The following is a 20,213-nucleotide window of genomic DNA, read 5'->3' as shown; positions in this document are numbered from 1 at the left end:
GGACTTTAGACACCACCAACTACATGAAATAAACTTGTGGGTTCATTAGAAAATTTACATAGAAGGTGTGTGGGACATGCCAGTTAAAATGCTAGTGAACTAAATGTGACAAGTATGTATTCACAACTTTTAATGAGGGTATGCGTAAACATTATTTTAAAGAAAATTTAAAAATATAGCCTAGCTTTCAGAACTATTTGGGTTTAGTGATGGCCAAAAGAAACAGCCACTGATAATCTGTGCTTTATAAAGGTAGTTTGCTTTGAAAGTGTAGGTGTTTGCCACAGTATAATAAAAGAAAGGTAAATGTTAGATAAGATAATACAGCTTCAATTCTCTCAGGACTTTTCAGGAGTCTGATCTCTATAGCTGAAGACTTTAAGACACTGCCTAACATAAGAATCTATTTTGATATAGAGAATTGCCTTTACAACTTTTAAAAAATGTATACTTAATATACCTATGAAGCAAACCCAAAACAGGCACCAACAAGGCTCCTTCCAAATTAGCGTTTCAATTTAAAACTTTATTTTATATGTTCAGAACATCACCAGAAACATAGAAACTTGTAGGCACAAATGACTTCATATCCAGAGTTTTTGAATAAAATATTTGCTAATGAAATCGCAACAACACATTTTTATGATAACTATATATCTTAATATTTCATAAATACGTATAAAAGTCATGCGTTGTAAAGACTCATTTTGTCTAGATCATGTTTTCTGGGTGCTAAAATTCACTGTAGATCTTACATGTTTTAAATATGTCATCTTTTTTCTGTACATTTTAAAGTCTATTATACCGATATCACATTCCCAAATAAAACACAAAATGTAATAAAGCTGTATATTTGCTTTATTGACCTTACAGTTATTCCCTATATTTAAAAAAAATAATTGTATGAGTAATAGCAAAACAAATGTTTTAAACCAGATCACAGGTATGTGATATGTAAAATCTAGTAGTGTAAATTAGGATGACAATGCAAGGGTATAAAATGTGTTCTCTTTTGAGTCTGTGGTCCATGAGTAATATTGCTTCTGTACTGGCCTTGCTTTGACACATGCAAGTCCATGAAATAATTCATGGCTTATTATGTAGCAGGTGAAGAATCAACTGGAAATTAAAGGAAATGGTCCTCAAGCCTAACAAATGGCAGCTGTTTAATTTCCACTTTTGCTATACAATTACTCTTTTCTTGCTATGAGGCACATTCAAAAAGCCCAGGGCCAAATTTCATTCTGTAATATCCTTGCAGTCATAACCTCTTAAGTAATTCAGATCCCCTATATTCTACTTCTGCAAGATTCTTTACTATACAACTAATTCCTCCAGGTAAAGTAATAATGTTAAAAGGATCTTTGTCTTCATATGGCATTTTTTCCTTTGAGTTTCTATCATTATTCCATGCTGGCAGCTTAGGCAGTTGTCATGTATGATAACCTTTGGCACCAGCATTTTAGCATCAGTGGGCACCTCTGTACTGCTGACCTCTGTATGTGACCATTACTCCTTAAGTGTGATCATTCTTTTGATTTTCCAGTTTTGTTAGTGGAATCCAGTGCTGTGAAGCTGAGTATCATCAGCCATTTGCATACAAACAGACCAGATGTATAAACATTTATAAAAGTCTTAATAAATGTAGTGTTTTAAAATGTTTTTCACCTCTGACCTGGAAATACTGTTTGTTTGATTGATTGACAGACTGACAAGATGAAGATGCACTTAGCTGAATAAGCCACACCAGGTTTCTTTATGTGTTTTAGGAGCTATGTAAGAATGTGAAGAGACAGTCTGACCAAATGCAGAGCAAGCACTGGACTGGGACTGAGGAGATCTGCTTTTGTTCCTGGTCTGCCTCTAGCCTGCTGGGTAACTTATATGCAGTTGCTTCCTCTTTGTGCCTCAGTTTCACCACCTGAGAAGTTATGATAATGATGTTGTCATTTTTCTAAAGTGCTTTCAGATTTATGGAGGAAAAGCATCATGTAAGAGACAGGAATTTATTGTTAAGGAAGAGCCTTAGATTTTTTTCATGCTCTAATTTTCTCTACTAATGCAATGAATTAAACATACAAAATCTTGCCTTCTTTGAAATCAGGAGTTTTATGGTTGATTTTAATGGTGCCAGAATTTCTTCTGAGTGAATGACAAAAGAGTGAATGCTCCTTTCTAGACAGTGCTAATAGCAATTCTTGCTCAAAGAAATGTATGCTATCACTCTGCCTGTGAAATGTCTACACTTTTGTTTGAAATGTGAAAGGTAAGCAAACAATAATTCTGAGAGGAACAAAGTAACAATTTTAAATGCAAATACTGCATTTGAACTGCTCCTAGAAGATATTTATTATGCAACAGCATGCATACTAATAATACTAGCGTTTGACTGCGTTTTCCCATACTATAATTTTGACATAAACATTTACTCAAAATACGGTGGCTTGTTTTTGTTATTTCAAAGCAGTTCCTTAGGTGCAAATTGTAGCTTATATAGTTTTTACGTGTCCTTTAAAAAATGTATGTGCTTCTTTTGTCTTAGGTGGTCTCTGTTATCAGGATACATACTTTATTCATTCATATTAGTTTTTTTAAAAGCTTTGGAGAGAGATACAGAAAGGCTCACATTTTGTACACTTCTTCCCTTTCCAAAGGTTTTGAGAAGAGCAGTGTCCCCTGACAGAGAGGTTTAAACCCTTTTTTTTCTATTCTGAACTTTGTATTGCATTGTAACACAGTACTGACTGCAACTCTTAATATATCAAATCCTGTAGTACTTACCCACACAAATCTTCTCTTAGAGACTCTTGTGGGCCTTAACTCCAGATATAGGATTTGGTTGTATAAATAGTCATAACAGTTCAAATCAAGAGTTTAAATGGTAACTATAAAACCCTTCAGACAGTATAAAGGCAGTAGATCCAGTAGAGCATAAATGCAAAACCATTCTAATTGGAATATAGTAATGTAAAGATGTTTTACTCAGCTAATGTGGTAATTTGAATAAAAACTTTGTATACTACACCAACCCCTCTCTAGGGGCACCACCAGTTCAATAGGCTTTCAGTTTGTTCTCTAATAACACCATGGGTTCATTAAGCCATCAGCAGAATTTGAACTGTGCCTTTACCGTAGAGGCTTTTGTAGGGGAGTCCCCAACCAATACTCCCTGGGGAAGATTTCTGTTTGGATATGCACACCATTTTTTATACAATCTCATGTTCTCCACAGGCAAACATCTGCTCTTCTGAAATGTATTGTGGCCAGAAGCACAGGTCATTCCTGAAGTGATGGGTCTAGAAAAGATGATCTCCATGTCTCCTACAGGGGCTGGCCTTTCCTCATCCTTCAGCTCAAACACTGCATCATCCTGGAAAGAAATCTCATGGTGGGGGGTAGATGGATTATCTGTTGCTTTTAACCGTGCTACCCTCACACTTCCTTCTAGTGTGAAACACTTCATTTATGTGGCAGATCCGAGACTAACCTATGCACACTGACCCACCAGTCAGTTATGCAAATTGCACATAATTTTTTGTCCACAGCATTTTGAAAGGACATGAGAATGCCACCCAGTATGCATTTATACGTTCTAGATTTCTTCATGGCCATTTCTCTTCATGGCCAACTTTCTTCCAACGTTATACATTGCCTTCTCTTGCAGTTATATGTGAACGTAAATAAAATGAAGTTGACTTTCCAAATCTTTCACATTATGCCAAGGATGAAATTTCTTTTCTTCTGTAAGTTACAAAATTAGATATCCTGCTCCGTCTTTCACTTCACTCACCGTCTGCTAGAGTACGGGATTTTTTAATTGTTGGCTTTTTTCACAGTAACCATAGTAACTAATTTTCTCAAATTCCAAATATTTTTTTTTAAAACAGATACTAATAAATAGGGTCTTGCATGGTTGGTTGCTGTCTATAGGTTTTACATGGGTATTGGCAGACAGGTGAGACTGCATGACTGACTTCTGACAGTGTAATTTCACATTACCACACATTTGCCTTTCAGCTTCTCTTTCCTTTTCTGCTGCTTGGTTTTTTTGCCATCAATTTGTAAACTCACAGTCCTGCGTTTTTCTAGGTTTAGCAGCTCTTGGAACAACTCTTTCACATTGTGGTTCAGCTTGGCAGAGGTCTCCATGAAAGCACATTTCCACTTCTTAGCCATGGCTTCTCCCTCACTGCTGTCCACCTCTCGATTTTGGTTCTCATCATTTTTGTTCCCCACCAGCATTATTGGAATGCTTTCTACATCTCCTTTTATCTGGCATATTTGTTCATATATTGGTTTGAGTTCCTCCAAGGACTGTCGGCTGGTGATAGAGTAAACCAAAATGAAAGCATGTCCCTTAGAAATAGAAAGACGTTGCATGGCTGGAAATTGATGGCTCCCTGTAGTGTCAGTTATCTGCAAAGTGCATATGCTCTTATCGCAGCTGATCACCTGCCGATAGGTGTCTTCAATGGTAGGGATGTAGCTCTCTCTGAAAGTGCCCTTCACAAATCTCAAGACCAAAGAACTTTTGCCCACTCCTCCAGCTCCAAACACAACAACCCTGTAATCATTGCTTTGCTCAGGCATGTTTCTCAGTGCGTCTGTTTCTCAGCTAGAGGGAAAAAATCTGGGAAAGAAAATGACAAAAACAATAAGACAGACATTAATACAAGTGCATTTTGTGATATCTTTTCCAGTAAGAGAAATGAATGTGATATAAGTGATGGCATGCTAGTTTTAATAATTTAAGACTTGCAGTGGGTTATAGAATGATTTATTGCAGTAGTAAATTTAGGATTTGCAATCCGGCATGGACTGGTAAAAGTTTCAGTATTCTTTCTACAGGACTAATATCCCCAGAAATAAAAAGCTGCATCTGGGAAATAATATTTCAGCAAAGCCAAGACCTGAATAAATTGTAGAAGCTGAATTACTCTTCTGTCTCGAAAACAAGTCTCCCCAAATCATTGTTGAAATATACTGATATCCACATGTATGACAGTCAACTACTCTAAACATGACACTTCTTCAGTACTTAAGGAATTTATCTCCACTACAACTGAACAACACTCTTGAGTGACATCTAAGACATACTTGTAGCTTATTCAGCAGTAGCACCAGTATGGTTTGTTTGAGTGTGTATGCCCCACTTCAATGAGTCTTTCTACTTGCATTTCAGGTCAAAGAGTACATTTTGCTAAATCAAGATTGTTCATGTTCAGTCTGCCTTTTCATTTAATCTTTATTTCACAAGAGATGATATTCGACAAGAGACATGCTACACTTATCAGAAAGGTTGTGCAGGCATCTTCACAGCATTTTAAAGTGGCTTATATTGTCAAGGTTGGCAAATGCATATGTCAAAGGTCACAAAACTCTGAAATCCCTGAAGTCAATTTCCCTTGACATAATCTGTCTGTAAACAGCAGGACCACAAATATTGTCATCATCACCAAATAACAGAAATGGTAAAGCTTTCACAGGGTTGCAAGCTGAGGAATTCACTGAAATAAATGTGAAGATGAATTCATCCTCCCATCAGTAGCAGCTTATTAGGTACACAGTATGTACAAGTTTCTTTTTATACTTAGTGAGATTTAATCAAATAAACACTAGAAGAATTGAGCCCTAAAAGTTGAAGAGAGTCTAGGATATTGTTACTTTTCAAACCAAAGCTAGATATATAAAAAGTACATGTGGAACAAACTGCAAAATTTGCTCACCTATATTTGTTCTTATGAAAATGGGCTCAGTTAATAGGGACCCTTGCCCTAATGGTTCCAGGTGATTGAATTTGCCTGTTGCAACATTGCCTGGGTAGCAGCTAGTGCAGAACAACCAGAGGGGTTTTTCAGTGAATAAGGAAAGCATTCACGCTATCTCTTAATTGTAGCAGAAGGAATTATTACATTGCAGGGCATGATTTTAAGGTACCCTTTACCTGTCTAGCACAGGGAGAATGGAGTGATGCTGGAGAGGTATGAATGTGAGTAGAGCTCCCATGATCTTACCCCAGTTGCCAGCCCACACTGAATTTTGTGCTTCATCGTATTTGATGCTGTTGCTGCCTGTGCCAGTTAGACTAAAACTATGGCTAACCCTGCTGCACTAATGTCTCTATTTTGCTTTTCAAACGTATCCTGATTTTGTTATCCTTCTTGTCCCGGGCATCCTATCCTGTCCTAATTCTAACGTCTGACTAAGCTGAAAACATCTGTCTTTAAATAATGTGTTGGATGAAGGAGTTGTACTTCCTCACCTGCCACATCATAGGCAGAATAACCCATGCAATTGGGGATGCTAATCCTGAGGCAAAGTGGAGAGCTGTCATAGCTCTGCCTATTCAGCCTGGCTTGAGGCAGAAGGCAGATTCACCCCTTCCATCCCTCCTACGCTGCAGTCACTGTCACTCTTAGACCCTGTTTAAATATAGGGAAGATTGATAAATAAGTGTTCATCCTGAGGCACTGAAGCAAAATAGTTTCTCTCTGACAGCAGAATTCAAGGAATGGAAAGAAGCGTAGTCTCAGAAATCAGTGGTCTATTTGTTTGTATACAAGGGAAAACCTTCTGAGGAGCAAGGAGAATAAGTAAGCAGCTCATGCTGTTGAGAAAACAAACTAAACCAAAGTAGCTAGCAAGAAATGAGAACAGAGGTAGCTAGCAGGATGTTGTTCCACTGAGAATAAACCTGTACCTAAGAGCTGCAAACATGCAAATTCAGAACAGTTGTAGAACTTAAAGTCATGGGTGACTGAACAGAATGAGCTATCATAAGAACTACAGTTTAATAATTTTTGTGAGCAAGAGAGGAAAAACATGGCTTAACAGGAACAGCTTAAGCTTTGCACAATCAGATAATACATAGTCTAGGAACTATGCGATGATGAGAAAAAATGCACTATGAGAATTTTCACTATGAAGATCAGTGAAATGCAGAGTAAAGAAATAAAATTTGAAAAGCTAGCTGAGTGTACTCCTGCTATATTAAACTGTGCTTTAAGCATACTCAGAAGTCTCCAAGAAAACTGGCACATATGGTTGCCCAAATGTTAGAACAAACTGAAATGTGGCACTTAATGGCACGAAGTATTAAGCATCCAAAAAGCTTCTAAGGTGTCCTGGTTTCAGCTGGAATAATGCTAATTTTCTTCCTAGTAGCTGGTACAGTGCTGTGTTTGGGATTTAGGATGGGAATAATGTTGATAACACACTGATGTTTTAGTTGTTGTTAAACAGTGTTTACAGTAAGTCAAGGAGTTTTCAGCTTCTCATATTTTCCTGCTGGCAGAGGATGGGAGTGCACAAGAAGCTGGGAAGGGACACAGCAAGGACAGCTGACCCAAACTACTGAAGGGGTACTTCATACCATATGATGCCATGCCCAGCTGATGACATCTGGGGGGAGTTGGCCAGGGGACACTGTGGTTTGGGGCTTGGCTGGGCATCTGTCAGCAGGTGGTGAGCAACTGTATTGTGCATCACTTGTTTTGCATATTTTTTTCCCTTCCTTTTCTGTCCTATTAAACTGTGTTCATCTCAACCCATGAAAGTTTTTTTTTCTGATTCTCTCCCACATCTCACTGTGGGTGACAGGGAGAGAGAGTGAGTGGCTGTGTAGTGCTTAATTGCCATCTGGGGTTAAACCACAACATAAGGGAACCTGAAATGGCATGGTAACAGTCTTCAAATACATAGTAAGTCATTGCAGAGAGAGAGAATGCACATCTGTAGTGGAAAAAAAAAAAGAAATTAATGGGCTTACATTGTAGAAGAGAGTCACATTAGTCAACAGGAAAATTTTACAGTGGTAAGAAGAGCACATCTATGGCTTAGGGAGGTTTTGCAGATTGTCCTTGGAAATGACCATAGAAACACAGGATAATTCAGGCTGGAAGGGTCTTTGGTCCAGCCTGCTGGTCACAGCAGTGTCATCCATGAGACCAGACAAGGCTGTTCTGTCCTGTCAGAGTTTGAAAACCTCCAACATTTCCCACAGCCTCTATGGGCAACCTGCTTCACTGCTAAACTACCCTCAGTGTGAATTTTCCCCCTTATACCTATACTGAACTCCTTGTGTTTCAACTCAGATGTTGTCTCTCCTCCTCCCATTGTCCATTGCTGTGAAGGGTTTGACTCCATCTTCTTGGTGGCTTTCCTGTAGGTTTTGGGGGGCTGTTCTTTGGTGTCCCCTGAACAGTGCCTTCCCCAGGCTGAACCAGCCCTTGCCCCTCAGCCTGCAGGACAGGGCAGTGCTGCAGCCCAGGACACCTCGGTGCCCTTGATGTCCTCATCTGAACTTGCTCCAGTTTATTGATGCGTTTCTTCTGCTGGGGGTGCCCAAACCTGACCAACTCATAGCTGTTGTCTCCTGAGTGCTGGGTGACCGGCCATGCTTCTGTTCATACAGCCCAGGAGAGAGTGGGCCTTCGTTGCAGCCAGGGCCACTGCCGGCCATGCCCATCTCGCTGCCCACTGTGGCCCCAGGGCCTCCTCCACAGAGCTGCTACTCAGCTGTTTAGTCTGTCCCACTTGCAGGTCTGTTAGTTCTAAAGATCCTCAGTTTTAGCAAGATAAAAACCACAGGTTATTTTATTCCTTGTTCTGCTCAGGAGCTGGGAGCAAACAAAACAAAAACCTCATGCAAGGCTTTTTCATCATGCAAGAGAAAGTCTTCCTTAAAACAATTTTTTACCATGTGGTTGTATTCTCTGTGTGGATCTGGTCAGAGATCCTCCTGCAGTGAAAATCATTTTGTATGACTGTGGTGCACTTTTGTGCACCAACTGTACATTTGTTAAGGCTTTTCATACTGCCCAATTAGTGTATTGAATTTTCTTTGTCTTAAAATATGTTAACTAAAACACACAACAGGACAAAATAAATTACCACATTGTCTCATCAGCTTTCAGTATTCTGGCCAATGTGGGTCTGGAAAAATTAACTTGAAAGAAGTCTGAATTTTTAGATGTAAATATTTCCTCTGATTCATTCATACTTTGAGAATCCATCTGTTTCATAATCTGCACGTAGAAAACAGAAGTTGCTTTTTACACTTGAAAACTGACTTGTTCTTGAGTTTGTGTGTAATAAAGCCCCATTTGCTGCCTTTTTTACTTTCACAAACTACATCAGTGAAAATTTACTATAATCCTCTTAAGTGTCAATGCAACTAAACTATCCTCACTTAAAAAGGCAATTTTCATACAATACATTTTTAATTGTTTGGTTGCAAAGTTAAGCGAGTTAGTGAGTCTCCATACACCTCTGCTGACTTAGTTCTGTTTTTTTGCAGAAGCTCCACTAGCAAAAGGCTTGAGTTGTTCTAGCTCAGCTGCTGTGGTTGAGCTCCACAGACTATTCACTGGGACAAAAGGCTGCCACCAGTTCAAACGGAAATACAGACTGTTACTGGTCTGCATTCTTTCCCTAGCTGTTTCTGTCATGTCAGGTAAAAGAACTCAAGGGTTGTTCCTACAGAAGCATACAGTTTAAGGATGGAGTCATTTTAACATAAAATCAATTATTTTGTTATATAGTGATAACCAAAGTATGCATTTTAAAATGTTTAAACAAAGTACTTTGCACTACAGATTATGCATTTAATAGTTCAAACTCTCAACATTCTTTGAGTGACTAACTACACGTGGCTGTGTTAACACTTACTAAATTGATGTCACTGATCCTGCTTTAGCCACTGGTTCTCCATAGTTGGATCCCATCTTTAATCATTTTTTATGGTCTAACTTTTCTACTAATTGTGTTTGTGACTTGCATCTTACGTTTGTATTTAAGCCATGAGTAACATATGCAGTAACTGGCAAAAGGTACAGGGAGGCTGAAAAATAACTTCTGAAAATTAATCTGCTTGAATACTTACCCTTAGAGTAACATGAGATTAGAATCTTACAGCTGGTGAGCCCTTTCAGTTTGTACTTGAAAGTAGGTATAGAAAAAAATGCTCACTCTCCTGTCTTTCCACAGTTTTGGTTTTGTTGCAAGAAATTTTCACCATGTTTGCATTGTTAGATCTCCATGAAATGTCACAGGTTGCAAATTTCTTTGAAATGGTTCAGCTAGATGGCATCTTTTAGGGTAGCATTTGTTTTATAAAACAACCTTATACTACCTCTTCTGTTTGGAGTCAGAGGCTTTGATTGCATCTGACTAGATCCAGTTCTTGAGGTTTTATAATGTCCTACTGAGATGTCAGTTTGAATTCAATAACAGCAATTGTCAGATGCTGTGTATTAAATTCCTGAAAGCTCTTTTTCCTTGGGTACTATCACCTCACATCAGTCAGTGATTTATTTTTTTATTTTTTTTTAAGTCTTAGGAGATGTCTCTGTTTATATGTCCATTATTATGATGAAAATCCAATAAAGTACAAGCAATGCATTTAGTTCAAAAGCTTGCACCAATTTAAATTAACAGTCCATCAGGCTATACAGTGATGCAAAGATACAAGGTCCAAGGTGAAGAATAATACCAAATGTAGTTACAGGTAAGCTGGATTTCAGTACGGTTGTAAGGTTAATGGCCATTTCACCGTATCAGAGGTGAAAAAGGTACACATTATTTACATACAAAAGGGAAAGAGATATCTGCAAATTTTTACTTGTTGTCCATCATGTATATAAACAGGCATTACTCAGGCAGTATTTTCACCATATCTGCCAGTTAACATGGGCTTAAAGAATGGGCATTCTTTTACTCCCAGTGTCTTCATCCTTTACTACAAGACTCATTTTTTCATTATTTTTTTCTTTTTTTTGCTTGCTTTGCTTTGGTCTTTTCAAATTAATGGAAAGTTGGACATGTTTGAATACAAAATGATAACAGTAAAAACAGCTGCTTCTTGAAAAATGAGGTTCTAGTCCATGTGGAAAGCACTATTTTTATTCTCATCCTGAACAAAATGTTCTTTCAAGGTCTGCTTCTTGATGGTCAGCTAGTGTAAATTGTGACTTCTTCACTGCACAAAAGCTGTAGCAATTTTGGTTTATGTCAGCTCTGGCTTTTTTGCACATGTTTTTGCCATCCATGTTAACAGAGAAAATTATTTTCATACTGTTAATGCCTGTGTTATCGATATTTGAGCAAAGCCTTGTCAGATAAGTATCCATTCAAAATGCCTCCTTTATTTTGTTATCACGTTTGTATAAAATAAGAGGACGACTGGCCAAGTCACATCAATGGACTATGTATGGCTTCACAGTACTAATGAAAGTAACTAAAATTATTTGATGCATTTAGACTAAAACTGCTACCTGAATTTGCTTTGCCATATCAAAATTTCAGCTTGACAAGTTATTGTGACATCTATATATTGGTGACTTCCTCACCCTTGACTTTAAGTCTCTGATGCTTCTGTTACCAGATACTATCCATAGATTGCTGGATAACAAATATTAAATATTACCTATTCATAACTGTTACAACTTTTAAGATTCCTTTACAAACCAAAAGTATAGGGAAGGGTGCCAGATATTTTGGATCATACCTTCTCCCTAAAAAAAAAGTCTCCCTAAAAAAAAAGTCTTGAAATGCAAAAAAGTCTTTCACATACGTGAAGTGGGATTTGAATATAGTAATTGATGGTATTTTGCTAAAGTTATTTATACAGTGCCAGGAATCATTAAGCCATTTGACCTAAAGTTTCTCTGGGTTTTTTTCACTGTCTGCAGTGTAGTTTGAACAAAGTAATTTGTTTTATTCCTAAAAAGAATACTTTGCCTACAGCTTTTCCACCTAATGATAACTTTCTGAAAAGCATCCTATTGATCTAGGAGAGGTGATTATGCTGCTGCTGCTGAAATGTTGATAATTATTAAAATTAGCAGCTTCCAGAAACTTCTTGGACTCTAGCATCAGTTTTGCTGTTGTTTCATAGTAATAGCTTTGGCTTTTCATTAGTCTAAAAGCTCAAGACAGAAGACCAAAGTTTATGCAACTGGTCACTGCAATTTGTCACTGAATGTTGCCCAGTGTTAACACTGATTTCAACTAAGAATTGATTTCAAACTGAAGAATGGTGGAGCATGGTCTTTCAAGATAATGGCAATACTGCTTGATCAGTGAAGACCAAATCTCCTGAAAGATTTCCAGCACTGAATGGCCAAGCACTAACATACTGATTTACTGAAAGAAAGTTGACTTGGTGTCATGTACTGTACTGTTATCATGAAAAGGAAGATGGGCACTGTTTGATTACACCTTTAGGTCTCAGTTCAGCAAAGTCCTTAAGAAAGCACTTAAATCATGCACATTCTTCCCATCTTTTTTTAAACTGGGCTTAAGTGTGGTCTAATCGAACATTATTTATAAAGTCTGCGTATATAGCACTCATGATATAAAGGCTGTTTACATGGAGGAAAGATTAAGAAAATCAGTGATTTTTGACAGGTCAGCATAGATGCAGCTGTTAGAGGTGACATGGGAATTTTTCAATAGAACACATCTTGTTGGCCAAACAGCATTTAATTATTGAACACTGAAAGCAACTTAATAATCTGGCTTGAAGATCTGTGCAGAAGTTACCAAGTATGACCAAAAAAAGATCTGAATGAACAGAGGCTTTTGGAGTTCCAGATTTATTTTCAGAGTCAATACAAAACTGGATGGCATAATATGTCATGGCAGAAAATGGCAGAGCTTTTCTCAACTATTGTTTGAGAGAAAAGCAATTCTAACTTAACTTAATTCTAACTTAAGAAAAACTTAATTCTAACTTCTATATCATCAGCCAGAAGGAAGCAGACCAGACCAAGTTACAGAGAAAATGGCATCTTCTATTGAAAAAAAAAAAAAAAAAAAAGCAAGCTGCATGTCATAAACCTGCTGTTTTTCTCTAACACATTGTCCTTGTTACAGTATTTCTTGATCATCTGAAAGTAAGAGACAAAATCAGACATTCTTCTTATTCAACATATTCATAGGAAGCACAAATTCAAATGACAATTTCAAATTTTTTCAAGTGAAACAGTTTACATTTTAGAGCTAGACTCTCTACAACGTTTGAATTGTTTGAATTTGCATAGAAAATTTATCATTTATAATTTTCTAACTGAAATGAAAGTAGTGGTTCAGTCTGTACAAAACTCGATGGGACTGAGAGAGAGCAGAAAGCTAAAATTGCCCTGTACAACAAGAATGTCAGCGAAGTGTGTGCTTTGGAGGAGTTTGGACTAGGTGATCTTAGTTTTTGCTTTCAAATACTTAAAAAAGAAACAGGGGGAAAAAAATTGCTCCCTTTTTTTCCATGTTGGCTAAGTGTTTCTTGCATTTTGGTACAGATTCTTCACTACATTACAAATGCACATGCTACACTACAGATACACTCTAGGTATCAAGCCAAGATTTCAATTTTAGAAAGTTTTTTCAGAGATGTTCTCTAAGACGTTTTGCAGATTCACTTCATACTGCTGGCCTAACATAGAATAGTAATAGAAAGGACAAGGGTCTCTCAGAATAATTTGTCCCAGTTTTGTTCTGTATTTGCAGAAGTGGAATATTGTCCTAAGAATATCTGTATGTAAAAGAGGCAGAATCCAGTCCCTATACTGTTTTGTGGCCACAGATGCTGTCCTCTGCTTTAGCAAATTGTCATATTTTCATCACACCAGTGTTGAAAAATCTCATTGCCAAAATAATGCCTTTCCAAAACTGTTTGAAGCCCTATAAAATAGCATATCAAACAAACCACTTCATTAAATAAAAAGCCCAAACACATAGCTGTCACAGTAAGAAAATCTTTACCAGTGCTTGGGCTAAGATAACAGCCAGTAGAGATTGTGACAGAAATATTTTTGCTAAGCAAGAAAGAAGTGGAAAAAGAAAGGGGAGAGAATTAGATGAGTTCTCTGCTGGGGCAATATGAAGCATGGGTTTCTGAAATTAGATTTAATCAAAGTGGCATTGCTTGTTGAAGAAGCAGGCAGGACTGGTGACGAAAGAATGAATGATGCAGAAGGGTCTGTTGATCTCCTCTGCTGATGGTTTATGTGCAGAAAATGAAGAAGGTGCTGGACCTAATCCAACAAAAAGCTTTAGAATTAGGAGTACACTTAAATGATTTGCTCCGTTGTTGCTCAGGAGATTTCAGAACTAACCCTTGAGTAACTAATGAACCATTACTGTAAAACAAGATTCAGCATCACTGCATATACTCACCACACAAGAAAATCTTCTTTTCATGCAGAAAAAGCAATAATGTGCTATGTTTACCCAGGGTGGACAGGTGTCCTACTGGTTGTCACTTCCTATTCAGTGAATTGACTAATCTTAAAATTAAAAATGGAGAATTTCATGACTCAGTTCCTGTTTAAATTCAGGCTTTGCTTCAGGCACGTTAGACACTTCATTGACCTAAACGGAGCTACTCGTATTTATTTATCTGTTCAAGCATTTTGGTAAAACAGTATCTTAAACTTTTAAGTGCTTATGGTCAAAACTCAGTGAGAAATGGCTCAGAAGCCTTTGCATATGTGCAGTTAGGTATTAGTGAATTCACACATAGAAATAAAAATGTCAAGGTAACAGCACGGTACTCAGTTCCCTATGGGCCTGGTTTTTTCAGTCTTCTCCCCAGCTTAACAGGCTAAACACTGTAGTTTTTGTTCAGTTTTCAGTAGATTTAATCTATCTGAGAAAAGATGCAAAGAATGTTTTATCTTCACTTTTCAACAATTAGAACATTATGCCATTGGGTAGAGCAGTAGGGTTATTAACTGGAATTTGTCACATACAAATGCAGGATCAGATACTCAGGCTGACCTTTTAGCCCCTCTGTTTTTTTAACAGCAGAATACTCTTTTTGACAATTAGCTATAACTTTACCAGCTGTAGTAAATATCCGCTTCTCCAGATATCCACTACCCAAAATAAGTGACTTTTTGTTCTGCATCTTACGGGAAAATGTGTGGCGCTTAAGTTTTCCTGAGTGGAGAAAGCTAGAAACGTGAAAAACACTAAAAAACCCCAAACCAACAAGGAAAATTTACCAAATAATCATTTGACTATAGAGGCTTTGGAGATTCATGGTAAAAATCCCTGTCTAGGCGATAAGCTAGTTCCATATAAAGGTGTGTATTTACAAAGAACCATGCCATCCATGGAAGACCCGTTTCCATTCAGCAAAGGAAACTGTACAAAGACCAGTGACCTTTTCGCCTTCACACTGTAGTCCTCAACTTCTTAATGTTAATTTGAGACTATTTGCACACATCTTCTATAGAAGCAGAATTCTTAAAGCTTAACGGATTCTGATTTATGAATATAATTCCTGTAATTAGTTTCCCTTGCCTGGGCTGGAAAGGATACCTTGATTGCTGTCCTGACCACTGCAACATTTCTGATACTCTTCCACAGGCCAAATAATACCCCATTCAAAACAATGTGGTCTACACTGACAACATCAGTATTTGTCTTGCTGTCCTAGCTGGGTATGGTAACTCCTCCATAACCACTACCAGCCAATATAATATACATTTCGCAGCTGGTTTGTTGGGCAATAACTTGCGAATAGGTTAATACAGTGGGCTTCAGGACCCCGAAGGATCCCTGACAAGTAATTAAGTAATGCATTCCCATTGTGGATAATGCTTCCAGGCACTAGTAGGAAGTCTGTATTTCCACAGAATTTTTTTCTGCAAATCAAAAGGGTTGAAAATGAGCAATTAAGGTACAGCTGTGGGGTATGATACAGGAATGACAGCTTTCTGACAGGAGTTTCTAAATGTTCACAAGAAGGTCTTTGCTGTCCATGATGTACCATTTATAACCTGGTTTGGGGAGAAAATTTTATTTATTTTTCTTTTTAACTGTAAAGTGTATTTTTTTAAGAATTAAAAATCCCAGTATTTTCACAAAATGGAATACTTTCCTTACTGAAACTTTTTTTAACTTTTTAAACAGAAAAGCAATTTTACACTAATCTTCATCAGTTCCTCAGTTTTCAGTACTTTCTGTTCTGAAGTAAGAAAAAGGTAGGTTTAGCCTTTAGAGTAGTCCATTCTCAATTCATGTTTCTTTTCCTTGTAGCAGCAGCCAAAACTGTAAAAACTATATTCTAAAGATTAAAAAACACTTTCTCAGTTACACATGGTATCATTGTAATATTTGAGTGGAAAAACTGGAAAAACATTGGTGGTTTTTAGTTGGGTTTACAGCGATATTTTAGCTACTGATGGTAGATAACATTTGATTATTTAAATTAATAAACTAACTTTTTCAGAACAGATAAAAACTGTCAGTCTAGATTTTCAGGGAATATCAAAATAAATAAAAATAAATAAAAATAAATAAAAGAAGGTAAGTCTACTTTTCTTAGCTTCACATTAATTTTAACTGGACATTTTGGGAAAGAAACATCTGCAGTCAAGGAATGGATTTGCTCTCTTCAGATGGCATATTACTACATACATACTTTAAAAAAAGATGCTAACAGTCTGTCATAACTTCATTGACACTTATTCATATTTAACTAAAACCAATTCCATCACCTGCTGTCAGAGTGAGGGTGATTGCATTTTGCTGCCATACTGTACTGCTGCCCTGTACAGTCAGAATAATCAGAGACTGATTTTCATCTCATTCAATTCAAATTTATGTGCTCAAGAGGAGACCCTCCTGAGCTCCTGTGAGTGGAAAAGTGCATTTGCCACAGCCTTGCAACACCCTCTTTGACACTTTGCTCTTCCTCTGATACTCATTTCAAGAATTATACAGTAATCAATATTTTGTGATTGAAAACAAATCAGTATTTGTTTTCTCAAACAGGCAAAATAAAGTATGTTCTTTTTCAATTCAAATGTACCATTGCATTGCCACTTGGTGTATCTTTTCCTCTGCCTTTCCATCAGTAAGATAAGATAATTTAACGCACTTTTTAATTTTAGTGCAACAATAAGGATGCATTGAAAGTGTTTGTTTGTTGATACTTAGAAACCTTTGCTTGTGTGCAAAGTAAAAAATAGCAAACAGAAAAAAAATTCCAAGATTTTTTTTTTTTTTCCCCTGGTACATTTAAGGAAATTGTTCGGTTAAAAGGGAAACTAATATTGCTAAAATTATGTATTCACATTTCACAAAAATTGTCTTTTTTCTTCCTCTATGTAATACTAATAATTGTTCAGTCAGGCCTACTAATACAAAGTATTAAGGGGAAAGTAACAAGATTTTGGAATTGGCCCTATGTACCAAACCAAATCTCCCACAGTGAACACTGTTTCTGTTTAAGTGTACAAATGGCCTGATACTCATACACAGTGTTGGAGCTGGAACATTCAAATGCAGCTTATTATATATTACAGAATAGTTACTGAGGTACACTGTGAATTGAAAGCAATCCAATGTAGTATGTAAATCAAAACCATAAAAAGGCAAGAAAAGGATCAGGTTACAAAGAGAGGAAGTGGAAATATGGAATTGAATGGGAACGTTCATTCTGTAGGAGCATCTTTGAACCAGAATAGTGTTTATTGCTGTTTTAAAAAATAAGCTAAGTTTGAGGCAATAAGCACACTGTCACAACAAAAGTGTGAGTCTTTGTTTTTTCACACATGATGACGGGATCATTACATGGGCAGGTGTGCTGGTTAGCACAAAAGAAAGTTATGAGGTGATCCTCAAAGGAAACTAGAAACAGCACTAGTAACCTAGAAACAGCATTATCAGTTTATATATTATCCACTATTTTTGTTGGTACCACAGAGACTTCAGTGCCAGTATAATATAATCTTGACCACTTGGCCACAAGGAGCCATGCCTCTGAATTCAAATCATCTTCCAAAGAGCTCTGCTCTGCACTGAGAAAGGGATATTATTCATCCTGATGACCATCAGGGCTTATGTGTCTGCTGGTGTAAGCAACAGTGCAGCAAAACCTAAGAGAGAAATGTGCTTTCATTTGGCTCTGAAGTGAGATGTGTGGAAAACTGGGTTTCCAAAGACATTGACCCATTTGCAAAGATACTTTTAAATGCAAGCAACATCCAGTGAAAAGTGAGAATGGCATTTAGTACAGAAAGAGACCTTCTGGATCATCAAATCAATTTCTTTGCTATTGCAGGCAACCATTTCACATAATCCCTTCCATCACGTTCCAGCTGAAAAACATTTAGAGCCTTTTCTGTCTATCACTTCAACAAGAAGGTAATTTTGGAACCTTGTTGTTCTAAAGGTTTGAAACCTTCCAGCCTAAGTGTATCCACAGCCCACTTATACCCGTTTGTTCTTCTCTCTTCCCAGGGATAAAGATAAAGGGCTGTACACTCCCCCAGTTCCATAGGTCCATTGATTTGCAATGGTATTTGAACCTGTTCCATGTTTGAACAGTTCTTCATGCAAGAACCTCAGAAATGTGGTGTGCAGTGTGAGAGAGGGCATGAAACCTGGAGGGACAGCACATTTTGTAGCCCCCTGAATGATGACATTCTGTGAGAATTTGGCACTGCTACCACCACAGCTGGACCCCAGGGGACAGCTCCTGAACACAAGTGAGGTCCACCGGTCAGAAATGTAAAAGGGGAGGTGGGGGGTGGCAGGGTGGGGCAGGGGAAGCCAAAATAGCCCTCTGACCCAGGATTCAAAATTGTGAGACCTGCAAACATAGATACAGTAAACTGTAAACCCTGGCAAAGGTAAAACATCAGTTGCAACAGCTTTGTTTATGTGGAAACGTATGGGGATGCACACACTACATGCCTATACGTGTGTGCATTTCTAAACAGACATGTATGTATGAATGTATGAACAGGCACTCATGAAAACAAGACATTTGGAAAATGCTATAAAAACAAAATACATCAAATCTTGTCGTTCTATTTCGGGCTCACCCCATTGTGACCAAGTGCTGCAGCATACAGACCATCCCACACTCCACGGGGAAGATAGCAAGAGAGGAAGTATTATTAAATCCGAATTCAGTCACTCACAGACACTTGAGAATGGCCTTTCATTATTTATTTCCTTTCATTCAGTTGAGAGAGGCACAATCTACTGAACAAATAAAATACTGCCCGCCTGTCAGTGGAATGCTGCAAAGTTGTATTTGTTTCAAAGAAAGCAACACCTGGAGTTATTTTATACAGACTCAACATTTTGTATTCTTTCATCACATAAGTTAAAATGTAGCTTTCATTAAAAAAAAAAAAAAAAAAAAAAAAAAAAAGTCCTTAAAACACAGCAGTGGCAGCAGTATAAACTAGGGCAAAATTCAGCACATTGAGTTTTAATTAAAGCTTAAAAAAAAGATTATGAAGCCGTTGCTAGCATCCCAGCACACAGAAAAATCATATTGTTTAACTGGTCAGTGTGCATATGACCAGCCTCTGGCTTCCCTGTCAGCCCCAGTTTAGAGCACGGCATGTTCTCGACATAAGATATATGCTTAGATCAAATCTTGCAGTCATAACTCACGCAAAACTCTATTGACTTCGGTGGAAATTTTGCCTGAGTGAGGGATGGATTTTGGTCAGAGGAAATAAAGACCTCTAATCTCAATGCAAAGCTATGTTTCTTGTACGAAGTAACGTAGTAAAACAGCGGAAAAGAATTTTACCTCTGTGGGAACAGAAAGCTCGAACCGTTCAGTTTCTGCCTGTCATCGCACCAGCTGTCCGCCCTCGCTGCGCTGCTTCCTCCACCAGAAAGGAGTCCCCGTCTCAGCGCAGGGGGCTGCGGCTCCGCGGCGGGATGCCGTCCCTGCGCCGGGCGGCGGCTGCTGCCGGGCCGGACCCCGCCGCGGCAGCCGTTCTGCCGCTGGCGGCCGGCGCTCCTCCTGCCTCGGCCCGTTCGGGCGGACTGACTCCAGCCTCTGCGGGAGCCACTGCCCAAATGGCGACGGCAGAGCTCAGCTAGGCTTTTAACCGCCACCTACTGAGTAACTGAGGAATACCTACATGCATGTACAGATGTCTGGAAGTACGCGTATACCGGCTGTAATTTTCTGGCTTTCTCAACAAATGTAGCCCATCTTTACAACTGGTCTTTAAGACCTCCAAATGTTCTCTAGTTTATAATTTAACGCTGTAGTTTATATTAATCTGTGCCCATAATTCTCCTTTTTTTTTTTTTTTTTTTCAGCACCTGAACATGGAACAAGCCTATTCCTTTAACTTTAAAAAGCTTACGAAGCCTTTGGGGAGGTTAATCCCAAATGGGCATAAACCAGCATAGCCCTATTCATATATATATATATATATATATAT

The 20,213-nt window shown here is 37.9% G+C and overlaps 1 protein-coding gene across 1 annotated transcript; it reads right to left on the bottom strand.

Moving 5' to 3' along the window:
* Positions 1 to 518: 518 nt before the first annotated feature.
* Positions 519 to 19,830, bottom strand: DIRAS2 (DIRAS family GTPase 2). The gene is made up of 2 exons (XM_074932603.1): positions 19,565 to 19,830; positions 519 to 4,630 (listed from the first exon to the last, which is right to left on the bottom strand). Exon 2 carries the CDS (start codon positions 4,588 to 4,590, stop codon positions 3,991 to 3,993), a length of 600 nt encoding a protein of 199 aa, XP_074788704.1. The 5' UTR covers positions 4,591 to 4,630; positions 19,565 to 19,830; the 3' UTR covers positions 519 to 3,990.
* Between the last annotated feature and the right edge of the window lie 383 nt (positions 19,831 to 20,213).

This window comes from Athene noctua, chromosome Z (genome assembly GCF_965140245.1).
Source record: "Athene noctua chromosome Z, bAthNoc1.hap1.1, whole genome shotgun sequence".
Classification (NCBI taxonomy): Eukaryota; Metazoa; Chordata; class Aves; order Strigiformes; family Strigidae; genus Athene; species Athene noctua.
This window is presented reverse-complemented; position numbering and strand designations above follow the sequence as displayed.